Source organism: Camelus ferus, chromosome 19 (assembly GCF_009834535.1).
Source record: "Camelus ferus isolate YT-003-E chromosome 19, BCGSAC_Cfer_1.0, whole genome shotgun sequence".
Classification (NCBI taxonomy): Eukaryota; Metazoa; Chordata; class Mammalia; order Artiodactyla; family Camelidae; genus Camelus; species Camelus ferus.
Genome location: NC_045714.1, coordinates 24,950,389 through 24,976,455, shown reverse-complemented (window position 1 = coordinate 24,976,455; position 26,067 = coordinate 24,950,389). Strand labels below are relative to the sequence as shown.

General features: G+C 43.5%; 1 protein-coding gene across 2 annotated transcripts in view; it reads left to right on the top strand.

The window, feature by feature from the left end:
* The window catches only part of LOC116657928, an 88,503-nt gene that overhangs the window by 42,827 nt on the left and 19,609 nt on the right, over positions 1-26,067 (top strand). The window contains exons 5-6 of one of the 2 annotated variants that reach the window (XM_032461817.1): positions 1,161-1,381; positions 4,690-5,185. In XM_032461817.1, coding sequence (XP_032317708.1) covers positions 1,161-1,381; positions 4,690-4,693 — 225 coding nt within the window. In that variant the 3' untranslated portion in view covers positions 4,694-5,185. Of the gene's footprint in view, positions 1-1,160; positions 1,382-4,689; positions 24,698-26,067 lie in introns of those variants that run through there. The other variant, XR_004313108.1, reaches the window with a different exon arrangement.

The window sequence follows — 26,067 nt, the reverse complement described above, 5'->3', positions numbered from 1 at the left end:
ACTCTCAGAGGTCATGAAACCTCCCAAAGGAAATACAGCTCATAAACAATGGATTAGTAAATTTGTACAGTCATCCCTATTTTATGCAGGTGGTAACCTAGGCATTTTGCATTTGCAATCTGCCTTGATGTACATATATTCTTGTAAGGCAAGGTTTGTTTTTTTGTTGTTGTTTGTTTTGTTTTGTTTTTAATTGAAGTATAGTCAAGTTTACAATGTTGTGTTAATTGCAATGTTTTTTCTTTTTAATTTTTAATTAATTTTTATGGGGTAATTAAGTTTATTTTTTGTTTCATTTTTTTATTGGAGATACTTGGGATTGAACCCAGCACCTCGTGCATGCTAAGTATGTGCTCTACCACTGAACTGTACGCTCCTCCCCAGGGCGAGTTTTCTTTTCCATTACTTTGCAGCGTAGGAGTTCAAGCAAATTGGAGTTGAAATCCAGATCTTTGGATCCCACTGTTTTTCTTTTCATTATATTCTGCTGAGGGGTGGGGAAGCAGTTCCTTTGTTCATTCATTTATTCAGCATTTTTGAGCATCATGGCCTGGGTAGATGTTGGAAACAAAAAACAAGAAATGACCCTTTTCTGCAGGGGCTGGAAGCCTAGACCAAGAGCAGGATAATGTTATCCTGGCTATGGCAGCCATGTGCAGACTCTGAGGACAGACTGTACCCCCAGGTTTGCTTGGGCTTCCCTTGCCTTCTGGCTGGTACACACAGGTCACTGCATCCCAGAGGGGCCTGCAGCCCACAGCACAGCGTGTACCTCAGTTTCCTCTACCCTCTTGGCAGGGCCTGCAACATGAGCATTGCTGAGTATGTACAGTGTGCTGAGGACCACCAGACTCTCCCCATGGTTGTCCAGCACGTGGGGAATATCTTGGAGGAGAATCTCTTAGGCATCTATAAACAGATATCCTCAGTGAGCCAGGTCAGGCTGTGTGGCTTCCAGCAGTCATTCTGTATCCCCTACAGGTACCACTAGCCACACAAAGCGAGTGGGGAGACTTCCAGACCCACCGAAGGGTCATGGGCCTCGTCACCATCACTGACCGCTTGGCCAAGGACTGGCTGCAGGTCGAGGAGCTCCCTGTGCAGAAGAGCTGTGTGGCAAAACGCAGGAAGATTCGTGGCTCTTCGTCTTTGTTCTGAAGGGCGAGCTCGCTGAGCAGCTGCGCACTGATGTGGCCTTGTACTCCAGCTACGAGGACTGTGGGACGGTGGAGAAGAAGATCGAGGACTTCATCGAGTCGCTCTTCATCGTGCTCGAGTCCGAGCACCTGGAGAGGGCCACCAACAATTTTGGGGACAAGATCCCCCTCCTCTGCATCTCATTTGAGAAGAAGGACTTGGTGGGACAGGGCACAGACAGCAGGTAAGCCTATGTGGCATCCCAGCTGACCTGGCTGTGTGCCTGGTTTGCTTTCCTACATCCAGAAAGGGGTCAGCAAGAAGGGGAGCTGTCTTGCAGCCAAGGAGGGAGGGAGATGCAGCCTGATGGTTTTCAAAGTTTTAAAAATGAATTAATCTTTAGTTCAGAGAGATCCATTTAGGGTTAGTTTGGATACTTACTCCCCCTTTCCAACCAAGACCAATGGTGGGACCACTGGAGTTGCTGTCCAATAGGTTAGCCACCGCCAAAGAGGCTGGGAGTGCTGGGGAGGAGGCTGGTATAAGGTGAGATGTGCAGAAGGTCAAACGGACATCAGACACTGAGACTTGTCTAGAAAAAAGAATGTAAACTATCTTGATAATTTCTATACTTACTTACATGTCAAAATGATAGTATAATACATATTACATTAAGTTAGATCTGTTCTTAGAATCACTTTAAAGTATTTGTTTATCTACTTTTTTAAATGTGGCAACTGGAAAACTTCCTTTGTGTGACTCTCATTGCATTCCCGTTGTCCTGGGACAGTCTCGTCCATCTGATGTATAGGTGAGGGGTTGAATCCCGAGATGCAGCAGATCGAGGCACTAGCTGAGCTGGGGATGGAGCCCGTGTCTCCTGCCTCCCAGGCTGTTCTTCCTGCCCGACAGCCACCATGCCAGGTTAGGAAATCAGAAACACCGCCAGGGATTTCAGAAGGAGCTCCTTATGCAGGGGAAGGCTTGTCACGGAGTGTGGGACAGAGTATGGAAAGGTTCGTCCTCACTTTGTCCCTGTGATTAGGTCAGTGGCCCCACTTTGCCCCAGAATTGCAGACGAGCTCTTCTGGGCCATCTGCCCCCTCCGCCACCCTCTGCTCTGCTTCCCTGTGTGGCCATCGTGCCTTCCCTTGGGCAGAAGAGGGCGAGATGCCTTTGCTGAGAGGTGGTCCCCCTTTGCTGGGGAGAGCGAGGGAAGCTGTGTCCCCCGGGCTTGGGCCTCGGGCCCTGAGTCTGCCCTCCCCACAATGGAAAGCACGCAATGAGGTCTCATAGGTGACGGTTGGTGGTCCTGGCACATGCTACCAGGCCCGCTGTGGAGTCGAGGCTCCGTAATTCTTGGACTTATCTAAGGTCAGACCATACTTTCTGGGTTTTGGTAAGTTGGAGGAGAAGACACCAGAGAATTGACAAAAAGAAAGTCCCGGCCAGCCCTGCGAGTGAAAGGCACAGGGGACCCGAGTCCCACCTGCGTGTGGTGCCTGGCGGGCTCTGGATGAATTTTCAGTTCCTCCCTGGACATGCCTCTATGGCTTAAGGAAATGGCGAGACATGATGTGGCCATGATGTGTACTTGTCCACGCAGGGTTCTGTGATCTACACACCTAAGCCCCCTTCTGCTCCTTGGAGATGAGGTGTCACGTTTAGGGTCCTGGGCACTGCTGAGGGCACAGCTGCCAGCACCAGGCCACTACCAGGTTGGCTCTGTTCACCTCACCTGTCACCTCCTGCTGAGCCCCCAGGCGTTAGGCGAGAGAGGTACATCGGTGATGCACTAAGGTGGGGCTGCACGTGCGCACAGATCTGCAGCATCAGCAGGGACCACCTTCTCCCCCTGGACAGACTGGTGGGTGAACGGTGGAAGCCTGGAGCCCTAGCTCCAGCCCCCTGGCCAGTGCCTCCTCTTTTGTCATAGGAGGCACTGGTGAAATTTTTGCTCAGCAACTGCTTGGCTCTGAGTCTGCGGACCCACCGGAGATTGACAGCTTGTTTTTGCCTTTTGTAGTCTGTCCTCGGGATTTGGCGGAGGAGCTAGTTTCAGGACATTGTGCTTAGTGCATAGTGTTTGACACTGCCACCATTGTTTACCCAGACCTCGTCTACCAGGCACAGCTCTGGGCATCAAAATACAGCAGCGCATTAAACTTCCCTCCTGTTGGATCTGTCTGTTCTGGTACCAGAAGCGCTCGGCCAGCATCTGAACGTCAGTGAGATAACGCAGCCAGTGAGCTCCAGTCAAACACGTTCTCCTCCCATCACTTTTACTCCATTGTTGCTTTTATTCCATAGTCACCCAACTTTTAAAGCAATTATTTGTTGCAGGAGCAGAGCCTAATTCTCTCCTGCTACTCTTTGTGGGAGTGAGTAAAACTGTCAAGCCTGAAATGCGACCAAGTATTGTAGATCAAAAGCTGTCTAGGCGCATGTAGGTGGAGTTTTGGTTTGGGGCACTGACGACGTTGGGGTCCCCATGGCAGTGACGCTCCCCTCAGGCCCCTGGCTTCCCCAGAGCAGGAGGTGAGGGTGGGAATCACTCTCCCCGCGTTTCTGGCATCATCACACTCACGTAAATTCTTATATTCATGCTGTCAAAATTATTTTGGTTGCTGTGTATTTCTAACTTTTGCTTGTTCCTCTCTTCCTTTTTCCCTCGTACTGCCCTGTGAGCATGCTCTTGGGTCTGAAAAGGTGGGTTGTGCACACCCTGCATCTGAAATACTTACATTTCACTTCGTGCTACCTCCATCGATTTAAAAAGCAAAAACTTAACAGCTGCCTGAATCCATTTATTATCCTAATCATCTTATTATTTTGTAATGTTTTGGAATTTTTGGTTTGTTAACACATCACACAATGGTGTTTGATACCTGTTAAAATCCTTGCTTGGAGGAGCCGCTTGGTCCTCCTTATATTGGTGACAAATGAGCCATTATTAATTTTGCTTGTTTGTTTGTTTTGAGGAAGTGAGATGCGAATTGATTTAGGTGGCTTCTGAGGGAAGATTTCATGGGTATTTTCACTTGGAAAGTCAAAGTCTGCAGTACCTTGCTTCATTCTGGCTTTTACTTGCATGCGGTTCCTGGCCGTCGCTGTGTAACGAACCTGATGGCGCTTCCGGGCCGGCGGTCACTGGGAAGGACATGCCCGGCTTGGGGGGGGGTGAGCAGCCCACAAGGGGTGCTGTTGGAGAAAGCGGTTTTCTTTTGTTTTGCCTTCCCCATGCCATTTACTTTACTTTGCCTTCATAAAGGGGCAGCAGTGGGTCTAAAATCCATGTCACTCTTTTGTTCCCTTTATGAAGCTGGTTTCTCTGAGAATCAGGAAAATGTGGCCTTCTGCTAAGTAGCTGGCTCACTTGGATCTGGTGGACACAGGGACCAATAACGGGGACCGTAGCTTCCTCTCTGCTTCAGCCAGTGGGCATTCAGAGCTGGGTCTGTGGTTTGCTTAAGCAGCTGTGCAGGCCTCCCTGAATTAGCCTTTATTTTTAACCCATGTTGGCAGTAATAGCTGACTCTGTGTCTGTTGCAGCTGACTTCCACCACTGACGGCCGTGTTGTTAGTTTGCGGTAGTGAGACTTCAACACCCCAGTCACCCGTGAAGGAAGATGCTTTGGCCGACCTAGGACCTTGGATTCTCACCCCCACCCTGGTTCATCTCATCCGGGGTAAGGGTTTGGCCACCACCATCATGCTGACCATGAGGCCTTGTTTCTCCTTTCATGCTCTGGTCCAAATGTGGACACTTCATCCTTCACTGACTTGGTCTCGCTTGAGACAGGCCAGACATTCTGAAAGACTCCATCACATTCTCGGGGGGAACAGCACAGAAGTAAGTGTCGCAGGTAGAAGGGGTCTAGGCTGTCTGGGTTGGCAAATGCAGGCTGGGATCTGTGATGGCTGGGCTGTGCCCTGGACACAGGCCTTTCCCGTGGCTCCCGAGAGACCAGGGGTCGGAGTGAGAACAGCCTTGCCTGGGATCCTCCATCCTCATCTGCTCACTGGCAAGTGTGTCTGCTAATTAGGAGCTCTCCCAGACCTCGGTCCCTTCAAATTTCAGACCACGGGAGAACCTTGAGTCCCTTCACCTGGTCCTCCTTTGTGAGAATCCAGTGCCTTCTGATGGTGACCCTTGCCAGGAGATGCCTCCCCCTCCAGGAAGCACCCTTCGGAGGACTGTGACACACTGCACCTTGCTGTGAGCTTGTGGGTTTACGGCCGTGGTCCCTGCAGAACCAGACTTGAGATGGGCTTAGCGACGGAAATGACAGGACTGAATCCAGGGCAGGGCTATGGGGAGGGAACAGGGGAAGTTGAATGTGACCTCAAACATGTATGTGGGTGCTGGGGCTGTTACTAAAATGGGGAGCCTGTGAGATATATGCCAGGAATCGAATTCCAGAGTAAATGGTGGATATGAGGCATCTTTAAGATGCCATTTTTCATCCAAGTTAGGACTTCTAAGAGGCACTCGGGTCTATGAGCCTGGGGCTCAGGTGAAGGAGCCGGACTAGAGTTACACGTTGGGAGTCGTCATTCTTAGCTGGTATTCACAGCCGTGCATGTGGATGAGCTCATCTCGAGAGGTGCAGACTGAGGCTGAGGGGGGCAGGTCTGTGCCTGGGTTGGAGGAAAGCCCAGACCATGCAGCTATGGTGTGTCAGTCAGCGACGTTTGCGATTTTCAGAGTAATGCCATTTATCCTTAAGGGGCCGGGGGGTGGGCAGGGCCACCGAGGAAGAAATCTGAAGGGAGGGTTGTGGCCACGTGTTCGCGACTTGGGACGATGCAGAGGCTGCAGATTCCTGGAGGGGAGACTCCTCAGAAGCTAGAGTTGGAGTGGGGAGTGGGGAGAAGGTAGTCACACTCACATGTGAGGGAGGGAGGGAGGCCTAGGGAGCCCCACCCTACCAGACTCAATTTCCCATGAACAAAAGGCAATCAGACAGAGGATCTGAGGTGAGAAGTGATGGGCGCTGGGAGAGGAGCCAACCTGGAGAATGGTGCTTGGACAGTTCTGGAATAGTCTCCCTGCAAAATAGAGTTAAAAAAAACTCAGACTCTTAAGAACATTGATAGTGACTGGGGAGGAGACAGTTGTTTTTCTGGCCTCCTAAGTGTAATTCATGTATCCGGGGATACACAGGAGAATCGGGCAGTCTGTTCGGGGCCTTGACCCTTACCAGGGGGAACAGTGCAAGTTTAAAGGGGGAGAAGGGCAGCGGAGGGAAACTAGCCAGGCCCCGTGTCAGGTACCAGGCGGCCGCCCTACTTGCGTGTTGCATTCACATCCATGCCTCCCAGGTGGGTGGTGGCAGCCCCCTTTTGCAGATTGGGAAGCCTTCTCAGAGGGGTTAAGGAATTGGTCCGTTTAGCGGCTAGTAAATGCTGTAGCAGGATTCAAGCAGGGCCTTGTCAGAATTCAAGGGCATGTTTTCTCTACTAATTCCGGTACATCCCTGTTTTACGTGGAATGGTGAAGTGGGTCGGTTTTTGAGCCTTTCAGAAAAAGTGCGATTTAAGTGCCTCAGGACTGTTTCACAAAGCTCAGTGTTCTTTGATGGTTCAGAAGCACCGCAGTGCTTTACGCCCCACAGATGTAAGGTCTTACTCCTTTGACGATGACGTGGTTGCAAATGATGTAAAGGTGCAAAACAAGACTTAGCAGCTTCTGAAGGGAAACTCTCCAGTTCTTCCTTAATAGACTTTCTTCCACGGGATGTAACTGTGCTGCAGCGTAGGCCTGAGCTTTCTGTATGGAGTGAGGGTTTGATATCCAAAGTTAGCATAAAAAGGTCAGATGAGGAAAATCCACGTTGACAATTTATTTTTGGGTTTCATTAGACAAGATATACTATCAGTTAATGGCCCATATAGCGAATGAATTTGAGTACAGAACATTGCATTTCTTCCTTTCTATTTAGAGTTCTCTTATAGCATAAGGTTGCCTGCTTTGGAACATCAGCTCCACCACCAGGGCGCCTGTCATTGTGTTGGTGTGATTGCATTTACACAGTGAATATAATCTGGGCTTCCTCAGCCCCAAATATTCCAGTGCAGAATCACGGGCTGTAGCCATCTCTTAGTCACGCAAATACTTCTAAAATTATATGATGCCAGAAAAGAAAGAAGAGAGAGAGAGATTGCCTTTATCAAAGTTCCTTTCAATTCTAACTGCAAGCTGTTGTTGAGCAGCTCTGGTTTCCTTTGGATATGAATATATACATTTCTTTGCATGTAACCTGGGTTTTGGACTAGAACACCAAGCTTTTGCTGTCCACAAGCCACAAAAATGGTAGCCAAATTGCACACGTGTGAAATATTTTATTCTTTTTTCTGAGAAAGAATCCTTGAATTTGGGACTTGGGCTGCGATTTTTGCTTTTTGCTTCCCTCACCCCTCTTGTAATCTCTCACTCCTTCCCAAGTGGCCCCTAAGAGGTCATGGTCTCAAAGGAGCGGGCAAACACTCCGTTGGTCACCATGCAGTGCTGCTGTAGAGGGAGCCCAGCCAAGACCTAAAGGACATTATCAGAGAGGACTTCCTAGAAGAAATGGGCTCTACATTCATTTCTGAGAACAGAGTAAGAGCCAGCCAGGAGAAGGAATCAAGAGGGTGGCTCAGGTGGGTGGAGCAGCCGGGCAGAGGCCTGGAGGCTTGTGGGTGGGGACTCGGTGAGAGTGCCCTGTGTGGCCTAGGGTGGAGGGTGCCCTGCTGGGGAGGACACTGGAGATGGCCTGGGGTGGAGGGCTTTGGAAGAGCTTGGGTTTTACTAGAACTGACACAGGAGGCAGTGAAGGGTGTCAGCAGGAAGTGACCCTCAGTACAGGTACTCCTGGTTTTGCTTCTGATGTTCTACAGAAAGAAGGGTTCGGGACGGGCAATAGCAGCTCTGTCTGTACCTTTGAGACCCACCCCTTCATTAATTTATTCATAACATACGCACTTCTGAGTGTGTAGGGGAGAGGGATGGACCCAATGTAGTAAGGGAATCGTACTTGCCTCTTGCGAGCTTAGCAGTTTCAGAAGTTGACCCTGGGTAGAATGTTCTAGGAACACAGCAGGGGCACCTAACTAAAATTGCGGGGGTTGGAGGCAGGGAAGGCTTCCTTTAGATATAGTGAAAATGAGCCTGGAGGCGAGTGGGAAGTAGCAGGTGGTCAGGGAGCCCCTGAGGTCACTGGGGACCTGGGTACTGCAGTGAGGCTGGGCAATTAGGGGTAGGGGTAGGGGTCGGGGTGGGGCTAGAACTGTACTAGGGAACCCCTGAAGGGCTTGAAGCAGGGGAGTGATGTAATCAAATTTGGGTTTTGGGAGGGCTGCTCTGGCTGTGTGTGTGTGTGTGTAGTTGGGAACAAGGGTAGGGTGCCACCAAGTGAGAGGGTCATTAGAATAGATTTCACAGGCTGGTAGATGACCAGTGGGAGAGGGGCATCGGGGCTGCCTGGGGACGGCAGGGGCAGTGCAGATGCAGTATCTCCTTATGGGGAAGGCTTGTTAGTGGGGCCGCCCTAGCGGCGCCTTGTGGCTGGAAGAAAACAGATGGAGGCCGCCAGGTGGACTTTCCTCTTCTCTCCTTCCCTGCCTTCTGTGATGATCTTTGCTCAGCCAACATTTGGAAGAGAAGAGCTAAGTACCAGGGTAGCCCAGGAGTTTGTTGAGCTCGTTTGAGTGAGATCTGATAGGATTTATGTGTGTGTTGAGATCTGCACGTTCACTTAGCTAGAAATGCCCCGTCTTTTGGATTTCCATAGGTGTTTTTATTCTTGATAAAAATTGCTTTCTTGGTGAGAGGAAATTGAATACAGCTACTGTTTTTCTCAAAACAAAATCTTATCTTTAAAGAAATTTAATATTCAAAAGAATAGGAATATTTAAAAATGATAAAGTAAGGCTTAGGTACTAATTTTTTTGGTTTCTGAGTTAATGTGGAGTTAGAGCCTTTGCATTACTTAATAGCACATCCTTGTCAGTATTTAAAGAGCTGTTAGTGAGTGCCCCAGGCCCCACCTCTCAAAGCATCACTAAAGCTTGCTCTGAAATAGTGAGGTCATAATGGACTTGTTTGCAGAATACAAACAGTTGGTTTATAATATTCAGCATAGCTCTGTTTATAAAATAACAAAAGGCTCAATATTAAGAAATTGGAACATAATTGATTTTTTTTTAAAGCTGAAACATAAACATTCTTGTGCTAATGTTGCGACTGGAAATTTTGGAAAGAAAAATCCTACAGTAATATTATGTATGTGAAATACATATATGCCTTTCATGTTTGAAAAATAACTACGCAGTGTTTTTTGAAGTCAGGACCATTTCAGCTCAGATATTGGCAGTGATGTTTGCTGGTTTTCAATGGCAGAGCCTAAATTTGCCTTCTTTTTTTTTTTTTTTTTTTTTTTGTAGTGAGAGTGTTGAATAGTGCTTTGCCAGCATCCTTTCGGGGCAATTTTGGGGCAGACGTCATGCACCAGCAATGAGACGTTTCTGTGCATTTTACTTTCTGGACATCACCTGGGCGGGATGCTGTAGGACTCCCTGGTCCATCACCATTTGTCCTGGAGCTGTTCCAGACAGTGAATGACTTTCTGTGGCTTGGAGGTAAGGTGATCTGATGTAGATGATGAGATGTGTAGTTAAAGTGCTGTTACTTGAAATAAGAGGAAACCTAGAAAAATGGCTCTAAAATACTGGATGAGGGAGGAGAATTGTCTGAGCTGCCTGCAGTGGGGAAACTTCTCAGATGACTCCCTCACTGTGTATTCTGTCACATTCCCTCACAGCCCTGCACAGCACTCCTGAAGCAAGCATGCACTTTCTCAGAAACGCGCTGAATTTCCTTGGGCCTATGTTTGTTGGCCTTTTTTAAAAGCACATCTTGCCCTTTGCTTAAATGCCATCCCTGTGAGTCACCTCTGACACATATTGTTCTGGACCTCATCCATATATAGCTGCTAAATTGATGAACAGAATGTAGTATCTCCACATAGTGGAATATTATTCAGATTTAAGAATGAAAAAAATGAAAAAGAAGATGAAAACGGCCACCTGCTCTTGGAACTCCACCTGACTGCTCAACCCGCCCTTTTCCCTTTGAACCCCACCCCTTAAACTCCACTCTACTCTTCTTGATAGTACTTACCACCTTCTGATAAACTTGAACATTTTCAAAAAATAAAAAGTAAAAGATGCTGATACCACTTCAACATGGACAAGCCTTGATAACAGCATGTTAAGTGAAAGGAACCAGACACAAACGGCCACATATTGTTGATTTCAGTGATCTGACATGCCCAGAATAGGCACATGCAGAGGTAGAGAGCAGGTGATGGTTGCAAGGGGCTGGGTGGAGGGATGATGGGGAGTGACTGCTAGTGGACAGGGGGTTTCTTTTGGGATGATGGACTGTTCTGGAAATAGATGGTGGTGAGGGCTGCACAGCCGTGAGTGTGCAGAAGACTGCTGAGCGTCTGTCTCTGGGAGTGACTGTTGTTGGGGCGGCTTTATTTTGTTCTCACCCTGCAATGTGAAGAGTCATCTTGTGCTGAGGCCGTTCTACTCGTGTGAGTGTTGAGGCTCAGAGACTTTGCAGAGTCATGTTTCTTTTTCCCCCTTGCTAAGTGTAGGCAAAATATGGTTTAAGCCTGAGAAAGTGCTCCATCTGCAGAAACGCCTTTTAGTTTTGCATGGTGTAAAAATCTTGAGAGCTTTTTAATCGTTGAGGACAGTCTGTGAGGGGAAATAGCCCGTGAAGCCTGGGTGAGACCTGGAAGAGCCGCGCTTCCCACCCTGACACGGGTGGGGATTTCACCCCCGTTCAGGCAGTGAAGGGCCCAGACCCGTGAGCGGAGTTGACAATCGTGAATATTTATGTGTATCCGCTGCTTCATCTTGGATATTAATTACAAGCTGAGTCAGTTTGTGGCGGCAGCCTCATCCTACATCAGGAATTTATAGATCTGCTCTTTGAGGTGAAGACCAGACAGACTTGATTATTTAACAGTCTCTCTTGAATTGATATCTCAGATTCCTTTGTCAATAGCAAAACAGCAGAAATACAGACATCCTTTAATGCCGATGTGACCTGGAGCAGGTTTAGTCTCTGTGCCTCAGTGGCCTTATCTGAGGGTGGGGAAGATGATAACAGTGCTTCCCTCAGAGGGGCTGGTGAGGGGGGAGTGAGAAGCACAAATGGAGGACTTACACAAGATGCTCATGAATGACTGGATTTAATGATCTCAGCCTGGTGAGGCCTCAGGGGCAGAGATGTCAGAACAGAGCAGTCCTAGCCAGAACTCGATCCGTGTTGGCAGCTGTGATTATGATCAGTATCACCACTGTGGGTTATCAGGTAGTTTTAAGACTTGGTGATATGAATTCATGAATAATGTTAAAAGACTAGACATCTCAGATCTGGTTTACATAGTTCTCAAGATTTCCTCTGAGAAAAGGGTGTCTTTTTTCCCCAACTTATATCTGAGGTGAGTCTGCAAAAAAATGCTGTGGTCCTCCATCTTTCTGCTTTAATTCTCCATTTCTTAAAAAAAATTTTTTTTTAAATGGAGTTACTGGGAAGTGAACTGAGGGTCTCATGCATGCTGAGCACATACTCTCCCAACTGAGGTATAATCTCCCCCATAATTTTTATTTAAACTTTACTTTCTTAGTATTCAGAGGTTAGAGGGCTCTAATTCTTTTTCTGGAGACTTGTCCATGAACCTGTAAATCCATAATTATGGACAAAATTTGGTTTATTAGAAAAATCAATAGAACATTCTCCAATCCATCCAAAAGGAAATGCTCATTGACTTAAAATGTTTCTCCTTTATGGTGATTTCTACTTTTTAGTCCAGCTTAATTTATTAAAAGTAATCCTCATCATCATAATGACCAAATTCGCCCTGAATGGGCACCGAACAAAGACTAAAATGCTTTCCTCATGTTTTACTTCATAGCAGGTGTTTGAGGGTAGGTATCAGTGTCTCCTTTTTTGCAGCTGAAGGATTGAGACATGGGGCAGCTTGTCCCAAATCACACGCAGCTGGCGGCGGCTAGGCTCAGGGCTGGAACCCAGGCTGCACAGAATGCATTCTCAATTGCTCCTCTAATCAGCCTCCCGTTGAGTGGTTTTCTGGACACCTGTGAGTCCGTAAATGACCGATTTTAGTGATCTCAGCCTGATGAGGCCTTCAAAGGAGAGACACTAGTGAGAATGTGAGACAGAGTGGCATAAATTAAAGTTGTACATTTTCACAAATGTTTTATTCTCGGCTAATGACTTAAAAAGTTAGTGTTATTTATTCTAGTGTTCTGCAAGCACTAAAAACAAAATATTAAAAATGATTATAATGCAAATGAAAAGTCAGCTTTGAAAGTCTAACAACTGCTAATGACTCATTGCTTGTTTTTCTCTAGGGGTGCTTATTGAGAGAAAAATTTACAAAGTCTGAATTGGTTTTATGTAGTTTTAGTATGGAAGAAAAGATTGTCAGTGAATATTGAAAGTAAAATCTTGACTCTTTTCTTTCCTGATGATGAATATGTAAGTTGTTTTTATGGCTTAAGTACATTTCCTCATTTGTGAAATTTGAGTAGTGCTGTTTAACTTGTCTTGACTGTGAGAGTTCGACGCCTTGTATACAAAGCACCAAAGAGGTGCTCAATAAAAAAATGTGCTGTCACAATGACAGTTTAGAAGAATCAGCTCTGAATACTAAAGAGGATGGCTTATTTCTGATACATATTCGATATGTATATATATATATATGATACATATAAATTTGATTTACAGTAATAAGGATTCAGTTGTTTTTTAGTGCAGTATGAAGTTTTGATGAAATCAATGTCATTCTTGTAGGATAGGGACTAGTTAAATTGCCTTAAGCAGACGACCTTGAAGGTTATTTACACAGAATGTGTATTTTTACAACTCACAATTCATATTGCCGTGTAACCATCCACTAGAACTTTTAAATTTGTAGGAATCTGACCAGAACCATTAATTTAGAAAAATCAACATTAAATATTTTCAGGAAATAAGCTTATCTCTGTTGTGATTGAAGAAAATTTTGATTTTTTTCTGTACTCTTAATAGGTTTTAAAATATCAAAACATTGATTTGACATGTCACTTTTTAAATGGAGAGAATAAAGCTCACGCTGTTTTAATACATAAATTAATCTTTTTGCATTTCAACAAAATGATATGATTTCCTGACTCTTTGGGAAGACTATTTTGCAAGACACTTAGATTACCTACTGTTGGAAAAATGCAGAAGTGACTTTTATGAATATAGGCCTAGTACAGATCTGTTGGCATTTGACATAGTGCAAGACATGAGGACTAGGAGAGCTTTGCTGCTGATTGCCAGGAGGACAGATCCCAGGTATCAGTCTCCCCTCCTGTAAAATGAAGAGGCTGGACTGGATTCTTTCCTCTTTTAAGATGAGTTTCCATATGCCTATGTCTTTTGTTTATATTCAGGAGTATTATCAATTTCAGATTAAATGCTGTATACCACTCTCTTCCCCGAAGCAGAATTCAGTGTGTGCTAGATAAGCATTCAGTTATCTGATTCTTCTTTCTTTCTTTTTTTAAATTTTGTTTTATTGAGTTATAGTCAGTTTACAATGTTGTATCAATTTCCAGTGTAGAGCACAATTTTTCAGTTATACATGAGCATGCATATATTCGTTGTCACATTGTTCTTCACTGTGAGCTACCACAAGATCTTGTATATATTTTCCTATGCTATACAGTATAATCTTGTTTATCTATTCTATATATACCTGTCAGCATCTACAAATTTCAAACTCCCCGTCGGTCCCTTCCCGCCCCCTTCCTCCCTGGCAACCACAAGTATGTATTCTATGTCTATGACTCTGTTTCTCTCTTGTATTTATGTTCATTTTTCCCTTTGTTTTCTTTTTTAGATTCCACATATAAGTGATCTCATATGATATTTTTCTTTCTTTTTCTGGCTTACTTCACTTAGAATGACATACTCCAGGGACATACATGTTGCTGCAAATGGCATTATGTTGTCATTTTTATGGCTGAATAGTATTCCATTGTATAAATATACCACCTCTTCTTTATCAAGTCATCTGTCAATGGATATTTAGACTGTTTCCAAGTCTTGGTTATTGTAAATAGTGCTGCTATGAACTTTGGGGTGCAGGTGTCATTTTGAAGGAGGATTCTCCCTGGATATATGCCCATGAGTGGGATTCCTGGGTCATAGGATGTGTATTCCTAGTCTTTTCAGGAGTCTCAATACTGTTTTCCACAGTGGCTGCACCAAACTGCATTCCCACCACAGTGTAGGAGGTACCCTTTCCTCCACAGCCTCTCCAGCATTTGTCATTTGTGGACATTTGAATGATGCCCATTCTGACAGGTGTGAGGTGATACCTCATTGTAGTTTTGATTTGCATTTCTCTGATAATTACTTATACTGAGCATTTTTTTCCTATGCTTATTGATCATTCATATGTCTTCATTGGAGAATTGCTTGTTTAGGTCTTCTGCCCATTTTTGGATTGGGTTGTTGTTTTTTTCTTACTAAGTCATATTAGCTGCTTGTATATTCTGGAGATCAAGCCTTTGTCAATTTCATCTTTTGCAAAAATTTTTTCCCATTCTGTAGGTTGTCATTTTGTTTTACGTAGGTTTCCTTTGCTGTGCAAAGCCTGTAAAATTAACTAGGTCCCACTTGTTTATTCTTGCTTTTATTTGTATTGCTTGGGTACTGCCCTAGGAGAACATTTTTGAGATGTATATGAGATAATATTTTGCCTATGTTTTCTTCTACGAGGTTTATTGAATCTCCTCTTATGTTGAAGTCTTTAATCCATTTTGAGTTTATTTGATTCTCGTTTCTGATCCTACAGGCAATTTTCGTCTTGCATCTTTCCCGGCAACCTGGAATGACTTTTTAGCCATAGGTGGCGCTGTTGCACCTTCTTACAGTCTTAATTTTCCTGTTTGTAAAAGAAGGCTTAAACAACGTTATTTTATTTTGATTTCTTTGCTTAATGCTTCAGGATAGCACAATGTCCATTGTGTCTGTCTACCTGGAAAAATTATTCTACTTAGATCTTACTTTTATTCTGTCATCTCACTGTGAACATTTCAGACTTGCTGTGCAAACAATGGCAAAATAGGACTTTTCTTCCAGTGTTAGAAACCAGGGAGCCAGGATTTTATTAAACAGCTAGAAGCGGCCTCTGGAGCACCTTAAAGCTGAAAAGTGTACTGAGTTCCCTGAGTATTGACCCCGCCGCTGTGTGTTAATTGGTGGGAGGTGATTTGGTATATATAGGAAGGGGTGTAGTGTTTTGACTTGGGATTGCATGCACGCGCTGCCACTGAGACACGTGAACCCGAGTCACTTCGTTCTGAGATTTTCCCTCAACTGTGAGATGGGGATGCTCATATCTGCTTTGTAGAATTGTGAGAATTTGAAATTATGTAAAGTGTTTAGCACAGTCGTTATCTCAAAGGGCCCATAAACTTTAGCTGCTGTTTTGTATGAAGCCATCATTTTATAGTCTTTGGCAATTTCTAAGAAATAGCAAAATAAGAAAGCTGGTTTTATGATTGAAGACATTTGAAGAGGTTCCATAGTTCCTATACGCATAATTTAGCATCAGCAGAGTCAGGACCATTACACAGTCACCCTGAACCAACGTTAAGCCACAGAATTTTTTGTTAATTAGTATACGTTGGGGCTTAAGGGGACCCAATACTTATACACATGTTTTCTCCAGCAGCCAACTGAGAGATGACACAGAAAAGCAGGCAGGCGATTAACATCTCCTTTATTACTGAGGAAGACATGTTCTCCGTGAACTCCAGGGCTGTGGGAAAACGGCTGTCATGGTACTGTGTCCAAGAACTAGAGACTCATCCAGTCCCAGGTAGCTCTGGGCCACAGCGAACCTTCCCTTGAGAGGATCTGCCCCATCATGCACAGGGCTGTCCTGCCATGGAGCTGAGCATCCCGGGTGCTTCCCGAGGGTGGCCAACAAAGGAGAGGAAAAAAGGTTTTCACATGTTCTGCTTGTCTCAAGGATTCACAGCTCACTTTGTAAGTGTGTCAAGGGCTAGCTTTGGGTCAGGTGTCAGGGGTGTGAAGGGAGAAGCACTCTTCGTGGCCCAGAGGAATGGGGAGGAGGCATCCCCTCCCGCAGTTTAAACAGGTGGTGGGATGGAAGAGAAGGGTGCTCTCCAAAAGTTTATAAAAGGAGAAATGAGGATTTCCTTTGGGACTTAGTCGAGCCGGGAAACACTGACGATGATTAGAAGGAAGACTTGTAAATCACTTTAATATTAAGTTAACATTTGTTGAGCACAAAAAAAAAATGCTATGTTCTTTTCTGAGCATTTTATAAAAATGAAACCTTCAATCTTCAAAACAAGCGGGTAAAAAAGTTTGATTGTTATCCCAGTTTTACAGTGTGGAAATTGAGGCACACAGAGGGTAAGTAAGTTGGCCAAGGTCACAGAGCTAGTAAGTGGCAGAGCTGGGATTTAATCCCTGGCTGTCTGGTTTCCAGGCTCCCAGAGATGGGCTGTGAGTGTTTAGAAGTATCTGCATGCCTGGGTCTCTGTAACTCTGTACATCAGTTACCCCAGAAAAGATAGGGGAAGGAGAGTTACACAGTGCTCACAGTTGTGTGTCAGCCACTGTCCAGGAGAGTGCACCGTGATTAACATTGTTTTCCAGGCAGCATGTCTATTCGTATAACATTGAGTTAACCTAGAAGCCCTCCCTGCATTGCTTCTGTCCATGCTTGCCATATGACCAACTGCCCGTGATTGAGCTGTTGAGGAGAAAATGTACTGATGGTTGAACTCTGATATTTCAGTCTGGTTCATAGTTTCATGTCTCCTGTTACATTAATAATTTAAACATCTGGTTTTCTTGCATCAGTTTGGTTAATGTGAGACCAGTCCATTGGAGCCCAGGGATGCTGATGGTATAATTTCTGAGCACGTTGTGGCTCTTCTACCCATGCAGACCTGGCTGGAGTGTGACCCCCTTCCTCTCTGATTTCTCCCGACAGCAGCGTCCTCTCCCAGCCCTGCACGTGAGGCTTGGAGCTCTCTGAGTAGGCCAGACAGTCAGAGGCAAACTCTACAAATCAGAAAATGATGAAGTACCTGGAATGTGGGTTTAATAGATGAAAAGGGCTTCCAGGTCGTCCGATGTACTCTTCGAGGCCATTTCTTGAAAAGCTGTCCACTGTTTGTGGTTAAGCTATTTCTTTGCTGTTGAAAAGCCTGGATTAGATGAAAGGATTTTAAAAAGCAGAAAGGAGTGATTTCAGGTGGTCCATCCACACTGGTGAGAAGTGATGGGTGACCGCCTGTGTGAGGCATAGACAGAGTCTTACAAGCTTCGTTAAACAGCTTTAAAAGCTCTGCCATCTGAGTGCACTTCTTTTGGGGTCTAGTTCATCACTGGTCACGCTGAGAAGGCAAATAATTGATGATGGCAGAAAGGACACGGAGGCATCAAAAAGGTCTCAGACATGTTCCCTGTTTAAAGGATGTGGCACAATGTAATATATTTGAGCTGGTTATTCACTGAACAGTTTTGAGTGTTTTCTGGTTCATAGTTTCATGTCTCCTGTTTCATGTCTCCCCAGTCCCCCAAGGTTCCATGCAGCTCGATGTCCCCTCAGTGCAGCTCTGTCAGCGCTTGTCCTGAGCTGACGTGGTGTCACGGGGAGCAGGACATTCAGTGTCCCCAGCTCCTCCGAGCTCCGTCTCCTCATCCACAGTGCCGGGTTTCTCATCCCTGTCTACTTTGTAGGGTTGCTGAGAATCACACGTGATGGTTGTCAGGTGTGATTTGTGGTTGTCCCTATGTTTGGCATATAGTCAATATTTGATAGAAACACTTGTTTTTTTAATTATACTTGTGGCTCCTAGATTGCAGTGGTTTGTAGTCTGCATTTATTTTTTTATAGCTTTATTCTTTTTTTAAATATGCACTTATTTTTATTTATTTTTTTGGAGGTACTGGGGAGTGAAGCCAGCACATTGTGCATGCTAAGCAGGTGCTCTACAACTGAGTAATACCCACCCTCCTTGTCTGCACTTAAAAATAAACATTGCAGTACACAAAATAGCTCTTAAACACCATCATGGGACCTAGTCTCTGTATAGACAATAGAACACGTATTCTATTTCAATAAGAATAAATGTTGGGGCATAATTTTCTGAATCTGTAAATGTGCTTAAAAACGATCATAGCTAGAGATAAACACGAGTCTTGGATTCAGTACTTCTTAGGGTCTGTTATGCCATCATGGGAAATTACATTTTACAGAGAAGGCTAATTGGGTCTCTTTGATATTTGGATGGCTTAGCAGATGATCAAGGCTTTCAAAATCTGACTGTTTTGTATTTTAAACTAACTACAAAGTTATCTTCTAGAAGTTGGAAGTCCTAAGCTTGTGAAATGCCCAGTAATTCAGTGTGTATGTGTCTGTGTCAGTGTCTGAGTGAATGTGTGTGTATGATTTCAGGAAGGTAGAAATAAGTATCATATAGCCTTCTGGTACATTTCTCCTCCAGTGTAAGGTGTAGGTATATATTTACACAAATAACTGTTCTTCATTTGTCATTTGGCATATTGGTGGGAATAAGTCGTTCTCATACTTGTTTCAGAAGGGTTGGGGAGTATGGGCATAGAAAATGGGAGGAGAAAGCGGCAGGGAGGCCCTTCACACTTTGTGCAGGATATGAGAAACAGTAGCTTTTCTTTTTTCTTCACAAGCAAATTGGCACTGAATTGTAACATGCTATTAGTCAGAATTGATTTTCTGATCAGATACAAGTGCCTCAGATTTTTCAAGGCAACATGAATGATGAAATGAGTTTTAGCAGTTTTCTTTAAAAGTAGTTTTATTTTTCAAGTAAAAGGCTACAGCCTGTTCTTTCTTCCAGCGGTACAAGTTCTCATTGATCTATGTACATCATCTATGTGCTTAGTTTCTTTGTTTTTTTTTTTTTTTTAAGTGCTTGTTTCATTGTGGTCTGAATGAATGCTTAAAATTTCTGGATTTTCATCTTTAGAACATTGTGATTTATCAGAACTGTTAAAAATCTGATTGTTCTTTCCTCCTTGTTTGCGGGGGCACCCTATTGCTTTCTGTTGTCTGTTAAAGAGGGAAATCCTTCCTCTAGCCTGCAGATCATTAAGTGAATGGTTTGCAGTGTGCCTTTAAAATTCTTTGAATGCAATGAACATGTTTGTCCAGTGAATTTTTAATTGTCTCATAGTAATGACTTTCTTTTGATTCTTTGGCTTTTCCTTCTCTCCACAAGTATTTGAATTCTCTGTTGCATTTTGCATACGTGTTCTTCACAGGGGAAGAAATTTTGCTTTTTTTAAGAGGTGGATTTTCCCTATCCCCTCTGAATGCCTCCTGTAATTGATACAAAAAATTACGTTATTGCAGTGCTTAATTATTTCATGAACTATTTTGTGGCTTAATCAGAAACAATGACAAAGAGTGATAATAAAAAATATGAAAACCTTCCTTCCTTTCAAGAATAGAAATCAGGTGGTCAGGCTCACGCATGCTTTCTGCCTGACACACTCTCATGTCATTGTGTATCATGATTCGGACATGGAGTTGCTTCAGGTGTGTAGATTTTTGTTTGAACATTTTTGTTGAATTCTTTCTCCAGGCTGATGTTTCCTTGTGGGTTTGTGGAATGTGTAGGAGAAGGGAAACAAATGCTTTGTTTTGTTTTCAGGAGGCCTGAGTTGCTGATGAGAAAAGAGTTGAGGGTGGGCTGAGGAACACAGTGACACTCAATCCTCCCAGCTGAAATCGATGAACAATGAAACCAATTAGGTGTATCGGTATTTGACCAATAGTATTCAGCAAGCCCAAACTGGCTAGTTATGCCCAATGGAAAGTACTGAATACACCTGCAGAGTTAGGTGTTTACCAAGTAGAAGCAGCTTAGAGCAATCAGAAAAATCAGTCCTATGATGAGATATAAAAGTATATAATATCTTTTATTTCTGAAACTTTCCTACGTTAAGTTGTGTAGAGCTAAAGTTAAGTTTCAATCACCAGGAGTTAAGAGTGTGAGTGGTTCTGTGGGATTGTTATTCAGGGAGGTGTCTAGACCCTGCTAGATTGGCTGAAGCTGGCAGGAAAAGACCCAGAGCCAGGATTTGTCATTCCAGGATGTTCTCCATAATGGTTCCATGTGGGAGCCCATGATTGGGTTAACAACTTATAAGAGACTCCAGCCGCCTGTCAACTTTAAGAAGAAAATCTGTGCTTAGTAACTGCTTTGCAAGCAGGGGCCTGTGCATCCTCACTCCTGTCTCCTTGCCGTAAAAACGAGAGACAATTCTTTGCTTGCATAGTTGAGGTTTTAGATAGCACTCTGCTGGTTGCAAAGCAAGGACCCAGGCCCTCAGCTATAAACGTTGGGCTTGTGTGCTGTTAGATAGTCTATTATCCCCAAAACAAGGACCTGGCTGGTCTGGTGATCTGCATTTTAATTCACATATCTAAAGAATATATCTTGTTCCCCTCACCCCATGAATTCCCTGAAGATAAACTAAGCCTTTGTACTCATTTTGGATTCTACAATCTCTATCTCATTCTGCCTTTCCCCAAGTTCCTGCTTACTATCAAACAACTTTTAATGACTTTTTCCTTTGATTATACACAATAAATATGACAGCATTTGAGAGGCTCATGGAGTTGGCACCCTACTCCCTCTCGCTCTGTTAACTTTTTCCACAGAGTCTTGAGTAATTTATTCCGTGTCAGTAAGACTTCTGCCAGCTAGAACCCACAGTTCCAGGTGAGAAGGATGCAGACTTTATATCTGCTACCCGAGGGAGAGAGAGAAGAGAATTGAGATCTGCTCCTCCGTGGTCCCTTTCTGCCCTAGAGCCACCCCAGTTTACCTGCAGCATTCTGGCCTCTGCTCACAGGGCCTCTGTCCCAGGAATGACTGCAGAATTTTCTTCCCTTGTCAACATTTCCTGTCCCTTCCAGAAGTTGGTCTCTTCTCTGCATTTCATCCCTGGCAGATGTGATGGTAGTCAGCGTGCTGGTGGGCAGTCACCTGGGGACCCCAAGGAGCCATGCTGATTCTCCTGAGTCTCTCATTCGTGGTTACAGAACTGTCGAGCACCGGAGGAAGCCCATTCACGTGAGGCCAGCACTCACGTGAATCATCACTTTCATTTTATTTTTGAATTTTCAGTGGAGAAATTATTTGTAGCAAAGTGTTCCAGATTTTCGGCCACCTGCTTTCCCCACCACATTCTCATTGTTGGCTCTGGTGCTTGTTTTAAGAACCAGGTTTCTTCTCTGGTCTTTTGTAGCAGCTGGGCTTGCCAAATCCTTTATCTGCATTTGAAGCAGGATTCTTCTTGATGTCAAACTGATTTCCCTTGTCATTTCTGAATATTTCGTGTACACTCAGCAACTGTTTCAAGTGAAATACTCTTGTCCAATTTCGGTTAACTCACATTTGCTGATCTGCTGCTTTCATGCTGAGGGCAGTTTCTTCTTCCTGTAATAAAAGTAAGCAATTTGCATTTACTATTGGAAGGTACTGGCCTAAGGTGCTTTTGTTCTTAACAGTTTTAATACAACTCACCGATTAAAATGTACTGCAGTTTTTAATCTATGCCGAGAATTGTGCATCCCAGACAATCTTAGAACATTTTCATCCCCCCAATAGGAAGCCCCGTACCCATAAGCAGTCATTCCCATCTTCCCCATCATCCCCCAGCCCCAGGCAGCCACTCTTCTCTCTCTGTGGATTTGCCTGTGCTGGAGATTTCATGTAAATCGAGTCACTTCATGTAAATGGAACCGTCTATTGTGACTGAATTCTTTCACACTGATTAACGTTTTCAATGTTTGTCCACGTTTGTCCACGTTGCGGCCTGTGTCAGTACTCCTTGCTTTGCTATTGCTGAATAATATTACACTGTATGGCTGGGTCCCTCTGTTTACCCATTCATCACGTGATAGACATTTGGGTTGTTTCTGTATTTGGCTGTGATTAATAATCGTGTCATAAAAATTCCTGTAGGAGTTTTTATGGGGACATTTGCTTTCAGTTCTCTTACGTGTGTCCCCAGGAAGCAGAATTGCTGGGTCATTCAGAAACCAAATGTTCAACTCTCTGACGACCTGCCAGGCTGTTTTCCAAAGTTGCCACACTATGTTACATTCTAACCAGCAATGGCTGTGTGCTCCGCTTCCTCTTTGTCATTAGTTATTGTTAAACTTTTTTATTATAACCTATTGCAGTGAGTTTGAAGCAGTTTCTCCCAGTGGTTTTGACTTGGTTTCCTTTAGAGCTAATGATATTGAACATCTTTTATTGTGCTTATTGGCCATTTCTACATTTTCCTTTAAAAATATCTTTTCAGAACCTTTATTCATTTTTTAATTGAGTTGCCTTTTTATTGTTGAGTTGTTGGAGATTTTTTTATCTTGGGAATACAAATTCCTTATCAGATAAATGATTTAATAAAATTTTCTCCTGTGTGTTGTTTTTCCACTTTCTGGATGGTGTCCTTTGAAGCAAAGTTTTAAATTTTGATGAACTCCAGTTTACCTCTGTTTTGTTTGTTCCTTGTGCTTTTGGGGTCAATATTTAAGATATGAGGTATTTTATTTAAATTTTATATATAAAATATTGAATTCTTAGGACCGTTCTAGGGATGGGTGCTGTTGTTGTCCCGAGTCTATGGATGAGGAGACTGAGATGCATAAAATTTCCCTGAATATCAGTGTTCCAGCTACCCAGTTGTGCTGTGGGATTTCAGACCCTCTTGTTTGTCCCCAGCATCTGTGCTCTTCACCACCATGCTCTACTCCTTCCTGGAATCGTTAATGAAAGTATTTCCTTCTTTGATTTCTCGTTAGTTTTTTTCTCATTGGGGAACTCATCTTCTCATTTTCCTTGCAGAGCTCAGTGTAGGTTTATTTTATGTCTCATGTTGGCAGAAGCATTGCTATCAGTTAACATTTTTACTAATCACTCTGCAGTGATGGCTGTTGCTAATTGACCCAATCAAATCATGCTTAAGTCTTTCCTGCTCATGACACTAAAAACAGAGTCATGACTTACAGACTGCTCAAAGAAGAATGTACTTGATTGATTTTATTTTGCTAACCAATCAAATAAAAACCCCAGTGTTGACACAGATTATAAGCCCTCCAGTATAGGGTCATTGCCTTCCTTGTGTTTCATTTGTTTGGTAACAGTGTTTGGATAGTGCCTTGCTGTCCAGCAGTGTTTTTAGGATACGGTGCTCGTGAATCATTGTAAGGACAGAATTTTGATAACAGACTGTGTTGTTCATTTCACAAGGTAAAAGATAATATAAAAATACTGCTGAGATCTATTTTAAAATTAAGCTTGGAAATTTGAGAAGAGTTCGAGAAACCATACAAAGACATTTTTCACTAATTACAGATCTATCTTCGACACATTATGGTTACATAGCAGAGTAACTTATCAACTAGATTTGACAAGAGGGGTGTATTATTGATTATTTGTTTTAGTCGAAATATTCTACCTGGGATAAAGTAATCAGTGCCCATAAATGAACAAATGTAACTTTGTATTTCTAAGCAACATGGGAGAAGACTTCATACATTTATATATAATATATATGGGTGTGTGTTTTAAACTGTCTTTCAGTGTTTTTATACTTTTTCAGCAATGATCTACCTTTAGAATTCTTCTAAGAAAATCACCCCCGTATCTAGTGCAGTTTGTACTGTGTATCCTGTCTTATGCATGGAAACCCACTGTCCCATCAGTGAGGAATTTCCTCTCCTACTGAGTTAGTAGCAGAGCTACAGAGACTGGGATTTCTAGGCCTTTGCTCTCCATGTGTTTGAAGTTGTGTGTCAATCAAGATTTTCCCTTTCTTGGGTTTTCATTGTTCAATTAGTATATTTGAAAATAACTCTTAATATGTTGCAGCAGGCTCCCTAGAAACTTGATGTGTTTGTGCTTTCCAGTTTTCAATTTATGAAAAGTGCAAATGCACTCTTGTTTTTAAGTAGTCCTTTTTCACTAGATATTTATTTACCTCCTTATAGTTAATTTTTTTCCCAATGAATGAATCGGTGTGCATGTTTTAAAAGATAAATTACTTTTTATTTTTCTTATTGTAACAGTTATATTCATTGTAGAGAATTTACAAAATAAGAATAAACACAGTAAATAAGTTAAAAATGGCCTGTAATCTCCTGACCTGGAGATACAGTTGTAAGTTTTGAAATTGAGAATTACAAGTCCTCTCTCGTTGTTCTACATTTTCAAGATCTCTTTGGTTACTGAGACCCTCGAATTCCCATATGATTTGAAGCAGCAGCTAGTCAGTTTCTGCAGAGGATCCTGCAGGAATTGTGATCGAGACCACGTTGAATACACGGATCATTCTTGGGAGCACTGCCATTCCAACAGCGCTGTCTTCTGATCCAGGAATGTGCGTGGTGTGTCTCTCCAGGTATTTAGGTCTACTTTAACTTTTTTCAACAATGCTTTGAGTTTACAGAGTATTATTTTACTTTTTTTTCCATTATACTGAGGACAAGTGTGTAAGGCACTGGGATCAGAAGTGTATTTGAGTCCCTCCCCTTTCTACCACCATGGTCTCTGCGCTCTTGCTTCACCCTCTGTAAAATCTTGCACAAAATAGGACCTCAGTAACTCTCTCGAATGAATGATTATATGATTGTTGGATGATATTTGAGAGTCCTTGTGATGATTTTTTTTCCGAGCCTTTCCCCAGGTCTTAACTTTGCCCTTTCCTTTTCTTAAACTCCAGCCTTTGTTTCAGCCTGCCTGTGGCATTGATTTTCCCTGTCTGTAGACTCTTCCTTTCACTGGTTCACGATAATGTTACATGTGGGCTGTGGAAACTTGCTAGATGTCAAGAAAGAGCAAATCCATTGCATACTAGTATTTTTAGAGTGTGGTATTATTTTATCGTTTGAAATAAAATCAGGCTGACCCCTTGAGCTTTCCCGTGAGCTCTTTTCGCCTTCCTATAGGTGATACTGCTCTGGTTGCTGCATGTGCCCTTACCCAGCCTTGGCTTTGGAGCTGAGTAAGTCACCATCAGTGGAGCACTGTCTTTAAAAGATAAAGAGAACATTTGCTCCTTCTCCCTGGTTGGGGATTTGGATGAGATGAGATACCAGATAAAAATGGAGCCCCACCTCATTCTGACCCCCGCTGTTTCCGTTCCTTTCTCCAGGGGAAAAGAGTACAATTCAACAGTATAAAGATTGATTGTGAGCTAATGAGATAGACAAGACAACTGATTAGTTATTAAATATACTTTCATGCCAGAAACAAATGTATTATACACACAAAAAGCACACAAAGCAAGGTAATACCGTGGTTACAAACGTGGGTCCGAGTTCGAGTCCTACTCTGAAGTGACCAGTCCTTTGAGATGGGGAACTGGTAGGTCGGCTTAGCCTCTCCTGGGCTTGTTTTCTGTCCTGCAGAGATGGGGCTCGCTAGGCGTCCCTCCACCGTAGAGGTGCTGTGGGGTGTAAATGACTGCGCATGGGAAGCCTGAGCACAGCTGCTTGTTAATCGTAAGTGCAGGATAGCATAGCTTTTGCGGTGACGGCTTTATGACTGCCCGGTGTAGACTCTCAGTGCTCCAAAGGGATGGCTTGTGGTTTGGAGGTGGGATTTTCACCTCTGTAACAACCAAGGACTGTGTTATTGGGCCTTGCTGATTTGAATCTATTCTTTAGAAAGTACATATTGTAGATTTTTTTTCAAGCATGCATGATGTTTTCTTTTAATATTTATAGTTCTACACTCTCATCACTTGTGTGATTTTTCATGGAATGTAGG